Below are 6,000 nucleotides of genomic sequence, written 5' to 3' on the forward strand. Positions count from 1 at the left end.
AGAACCTTTAAGCGATCATAGTTCAACAAATAAGATATCAATAACTATTTTAGATGTCGATTCTGTTATCCCGCAATTATTTCATTACACTTTTTATTTTTTTAAATTAAGCATATGAATACGTTCTTTGTTTTTGTTTTGTTATCCATTTTTTCACCTGTTTTAAAATAAACAAGCCAAATTTTAAAAACTAAATAAAAAGAATTTTCAAGCATTTATTTTTAGTTTTTGAATTTAGTTAAGAATTCAAATGTTTCCTTACAAAAGATGGAACTTTTCGAGAAAATAAATTCAATTTTCAAAAAACAAGAACCCAAGAACCAAACACGGCCTAACTCTAAATTGACTTCAAACCTTCCCAAGCTAGGCTAGAAGTCACAAGGGAAGTGTAACAAGCCAACTCTACCGCTAGTAGATATTGTCCGCTTTGGCTCGTTATATTCACCATCAGCCTCACAATTTTAAAACACGTCTATTAGGGAGAGATTTCCACACTCTTATAAGGAATGTTTCGTTCCCCTCTCCAATCAATGTAGGATCTCGCAGCAAGAATCAGGAAAGTCTAAGCAAGGAATCAGGAGAGTCTAATGAAGATTTCCAATAACATATAGCATAACTTAAAGGAAGAGTGCAGGGTCGCCTTAAGCCAGATACTAATAAATCTTAAGAACCAAAGGATTGCTCAGAGATTACTTCCATCAACCAAACTGAATCTCACCCAAATTTTGTAACAACAAATATGGATCGAGACAGGATATGAAAAAACACAAATACAGTCATTCTTAAAAGACTAGGCGCAGATTACAGTAAGGGTATGAATCCAAAATCAATAAGTTCATGCATTCAGACCAAAATCAATAAGTTAATGCATTTGTATGCTTAGATATGTGTAGAACTCATATTAACTTCGCACAATTAGCGCCTGGCATATGTCCATTAAGCTAACGAGTATACAACATGTGACCAATAACTGTTAGAACATCAGCATTGAACATAGTACCAAAACTAAAATTGTGCTTCTTAGATTTATTTCAATACCACCCAACAGACGAGAGTATTCTTTTACGAAAACGAAATTGTTGACTCAGCTTAAACACCCAGTGAGTTTCTAGTTCTGTCAAAACAACCAAACAGACGAGAAATCTTCCATAGGAGGAACACAACAATTCACTCAGTACTTAAAAACAGTGAATTTCTGTTCTACACTACCAAATAGAACCAGAAATCCTCCACAATAACAAAACTCTTCCACAGGAATAAAAGCTTGCACCAATTCCAAAACCCAGTGAGCTTGTGTTCATACACAACCAAACAGAAACGGAAAATTAGTAAGAAATGTTTCTCAACTTTAAAAAGTACTAATACGAGCTTGAATTTTTAAATAGGTGTCAAATAAGTAATTAAAATTTAACAAATGTCTAATAAATTTCTAGACGTTTGATGACTAAGAATTCAAAAGTTTCTTTAAGAAATGTAAAACGTGAATGGTAGAACAAAAATGAAATGATTATCCAATGAGACAATTTTATGTCTAATAGATTCGTTAATTTAAAAAGATATTAAATGTATCAATAACTTTTAAAAATATATTTTAGATACTAAATTGAAAGTTGAATTCGAGATTAAACTATAATCGAAAGTATTTGCAATTTGCCTCAGTTTCTAATCCAATGAGTCTAAGTTTCTATACAAACAAACAGTGGGAGCACAAAAATTTCCACAGGAACCGAAGAGTTGACCCAATTTCTAGCCAATGAGTTTCTGTTTCTATACAGCTAAACAGACAACAAATCTTCCACAAGAACAAAACAATTGAGTCAGTTCTAAACCAAAGGAGTTCCAATTTCTACACGATCGATCAAACAGACAAACAAATTCTCAAACAGGAACAAAAAGCCAGTGAAATTCCGATCCTCTGCAACCAAACAAACAAGCAATCTACCAGAGAGTACCAAGAACTCATCCACAAGATTCAAAAAATTCAAACAATGTTACAAAGAATTTTTCAAACAAAAAGAAGAACAAAATGGAGAAAATCGAAGGAATTAAAGAGTGAGAAAAAGAGAGATACCTGAAGCTGAGGATTTCGGGTGCCTTTCGGGGAATTTAATGCGAGGAATTCGCTTCAAAAGATGCCCTTCAACGCCCATTTTTCTTCTTCTGCTTTACTCTCTTAGTTTCCAATTTGCTTTCTATGGCCGCGTTTGGCGTGATAGCAATAACGCTGACGCTGTTAAAGCATGTGAAGGATTTTGGGTTTTTTATCCAAACACGTCTCTACCAGGCCGCAATGAAACGATGACACGTGGTGGGTTTTAGCGTCCAACACGACGTCGTATTGAAGCACTATAAATATTGAATTGTTTTTTTTCACCCACCAACCGTCGGCCGTCTGCAGATCCGTTTGAGAGCGAAGAAGAATGTCGAGCAATCTCACCCGTCTATTCTCGCCGCCTAGTCTCACCTCTCTATCGGCGGTGAATCGCGCCACTTCCATTTCGGTGAGTCGACTCGTCTCCTCCTCGGCGAATCAGCAACCTTCTCGATTGGAGCAAGGTGTTCCCGGCGAGGAGCAACGAGAAGCTGGAAAAGGAAGTTTGCCGGATCAACACGAGGCTGCCGGTGATGATCGAGATAGTGAAGATGAGGGAGCTGATGTGAACAAAGCGACCGGCGAGGTCGGTGGACCTAAAGGTCCCGAGCCAACTCGCTATGGCGATTGGGAAAGAAACGGTCGGTGCTACGATTTTTGATATTTCGAGGTTAGATTCCGAATAAGATCTCAGGTGATCCGATTTCTGTAATTCAATTTCATCGCCTTTGTTTCTTTAATTCGAATTCTTGTTTCGTTTTTTTCTGTTGATGGATTGATTTCGAGATAGAAAGGAAATTAGAATAACATTATCCAGCTTTTCAATATTTATTGATTCTGGTTATCTTCTTGCATTCATATTCTGTTTTTTAGCCAGGATGCATCAATTTCTGTCCAAATTTGCTATGAACTGTCTGAATTTCAATAGCTAGTTGAACAATTTTTTTTAAAGAGATTGAAGGAGGGAGATTAGTTTATTAGGAAGGATGTTTGAAATCTGGTTGAAATCTTCTCCTCAAATTGACTACACACAAAATATTTGCTATTCGTTTTAGAATTTTATGATTGTAGAAATCTACTTGAACTGTTCTTATCAAATCATCTTCACACAAATTTGATTGAGGTTCATTCAAATCCTGAACATTATGGATAAACTGTGTACTTAAATGAGGTAGTTCATTTTAGTTTCTCAAGAATCATTGCCTTCCCCAAAATCATACTAAAAAGTCAAAACCTATCTATAATTAAAAAACAAGCAAACAACACACCCAAATCTGGTCCTAAAAACGTCAAATTCATCTGAAAAAGGAACTCTCAATTCATCGAGCTACTAGAAGAACATTTAACCCAGCATCAAAACTACCAAATCCAACAAAACAGTGGAACTAAAAAAAATCAACACTCACAAAACTGAAACATAGCTATACATTTTCAAAAAAACAGTGACAATACTAATGGAGTATTAATTCTAAGTTTGAAGTTCAATTAAAATGGGGGAGAGTGAATCATGCTGATGAACAGAGATGTGATATTCCATCCTTTTCCTTTTACTTTAGGAATACGTATCAGAGAATGAGGATTGCAAGATAAGTTATCAAATGGGGAGTTTATGCAAAATCGACGGTGAGATAAGTTGATGGCAAATGGGCTGAGAATGATTGAAGCTTGATTGAAAATGACTACGAGATGGCTGGGTTGAGAATGAAGTGCTTGGTTGGCTTTTAGTATGCTTGGACGATTGAAAATGACTAATATTTTTTTAGTTCCAAGTTTGAATATAATGTTCTTTTGCTTCCTTATACATCACGTGAGATTGGTATATATATATATATAACTTTGCTCCTCTCCCTATCGGTCGAGTTGCTTTGTCAAGAATGACATAGTTGCAAAGCTTCGTCGCCTGTAACTAATGTTTTTTGAGTAGCGTCTCGTAAGCATCTTGATTCTTGCTCAAAAAACAGACCGAAGGCGTTCGTCAGTTGCAGCTAACAAATCTTTGTCATTGCATCAGCTCAATGTCAAAAAAGAAGAGGAAATCAGAGAATAGGCGAGATTGACTTCTCACTTGACTTGAAAATGAACCAACATTCCCATTGTTGGACACAAAAAATAACGCAAGTTGGAGGGGTCCCTAATTCATGGGAATCGGGACATGGATCTCGATCTGCCTCCACGGGAAGAAGTAGAAGTTACCGTTGATTGAGGAGGCGAACCCGATATGGGTAATGTTCTCTTGCATTCGAGGAGAACAATGGACTTCAAAAAAGAAGGAGCTTATAAGTTCAGGTTCAATTCCTACCCTTACCTAATACAACCAATATTCTAAAAAGTCAGATAGTTGTTCTATGAAATTAGTTGAGGTAAGCACAAACTAGCTTGGACACTCATATATAGATGACTGGGATAAGAAATGGTGGCAATAAAGCCTACGAGAGGAGCCAACCATCGAGGCTAGCCTAGTGGTTATTGGGATAAATGGATAAGTAGCGGGCAGATTTGTCCAATCATAAGAGCTGAATGAAACCCAAAACATACTATATATGAAGCCCAAAACATACTATATAAGAACATATGGAGATCGAATTAAAATATGTTTGATTGGTGACCATAAGATAAAAATTCTGATCAGTAAATTTTTACTTTTATTATTTCTTGACATACTTGGTACTATATTTAAACTTCAGACACATTCCGGGCTCTAGTAATTTTTTGTTTTTTTTTCTAATTCAGCTTAAAATATTATTTAGTCCTATGAGTTTCCTTATTTTATTTTAAAAAAAAAATAAAATAAAGTTTTGAAGCTTTTTTTTTAATAATTTAAATTTGTTCTCTTTTAATATGCTCACATGATGTTGAAGTTTGATGGAGCTTGTGTGGCATCATAGTATTCGATATCAAATTGAAAACGTCTTTTTTTTAACCATATTCAGATAATCATACTATAATCAATTGTCACGTCAACCTTTAATTAAAGGTAATAATTATGTTTATGAACTTTTATGACATAATTCAAGATGATGTCTTTTTATTATATTTTGGAATGTTTTATGTTATTCCCTTTTTGCCCCTAAACAACCTTTTCCTAATGCCATGGTTGTTAGAATGCCACTTGGCCCCCTTCTAACAACCAATAATAGTATTATTTAACAACTTAATTTATAAGTAAAATTATAGAGTGAAAAGTCATTTATACCCTTCAATTTCTCAAAATTAGTTTGATATTTTAATTAAAATTTATGAAATTATTATTTGAAAATTTTAAGGAAAATCAAATCAACAAAATAAAAAGAAATGTATGGTAACTTTTTTAATAATAAAAAATAAAAAACTCCCAAATATAAATATAATTGACCTAAATAAAAAATATTTCTTCTTGTGTCGTAGTTCAATTTGGTCATATCTTTTGACTAATAAATATTTTAAACGCTAAAATATAAATTAAAATTTGCAGAATAATTCAACTCTTCATCAGACAATAATTCACTTCAAAAGTCCAAATCCAAATAAAATAATTTAAAATTAATATATAATTTTTAAATACGAAAAATAAAAGGGGGCCCACAAATGTTAGGTAGAAGGAAATGACGGGTCTTGAACGAGTCCACTCACCAATTATTAATAATTAATGACGGTTTTTTTTTCCTTATTTTGAAAATCCACATGCTTCATATTATGCCACGTGTATATCACACATTTTATATCTCTATTAAATTATTAGATTATAAGAGCTTCTTACAATTTAATACGTTCTCAAGCTAATAAATTTTTTATTTATTTTTCATTTTTTTTGGATGGGTGACGTGTAGCTCATTTTTTACTATTTTAAAAATTATAATTATTCGCCATACATATTCTATTAATAATTAAAATTTCATAAAATTCAAATATTTGTTTATCTTTATAATAAT

At 33.4% G+C, this 6,000-nt stretch overlaps 1 protein-coding gene across 1 annotated transcript; it reads left to right on the forward strand.

Moving 5' to 3' along the window:
- The first annotated feature begins 2,365 nt into the window (after nucleotides 1-2,365).
- LOC111794894 (succinate dehydrogenase assembly factor 4, mitochondrial) lies at nucleotides 2,366-2,946 on the forward strand. The gene has a single exon (XM_023677080.1). It carries the CDS (start codon nucleotides 2,421-2,423, stop codon nucleotides 2,751-2,753), a length of 333 nt encoding a protein of 110 aa, XP_023532848.1. The 5' UTR covers nucleotides 2,366-2,420; the 3' UTR covers nucleotides 2,754-2,946.
- The last annotated feature ends 3,054 nt before the right edge of the window (nucleotides 2,947-6,000 follow it).

This window comes from Cucurbita pepo, chromosome LG05 (genome assembly GCF_002806865.2).
Source record: "Cucurbita pepo subsp. pepo cultivar mu-cu-16 chromosome LG05, ASM280686v2, whole genome shotgun sequence".
In the NCBI taxonomy this organism is placed as follows: Eukaryota; Viridiplantae; Streptophyta; class Magnoliopsida; order Cucurbitales; family Cucurbitaceae; genus Cucurbita; species Cucurbita pepo.

Coding starts and splice junctions, on each gene's coding strand:
- LOC111794894 (XM_023677080.1), top strand. CDS start 2,421: ATGTCGAGCAATCTCACCCGTCTATTCTCGCCGCCTAGTCTCACCTCT.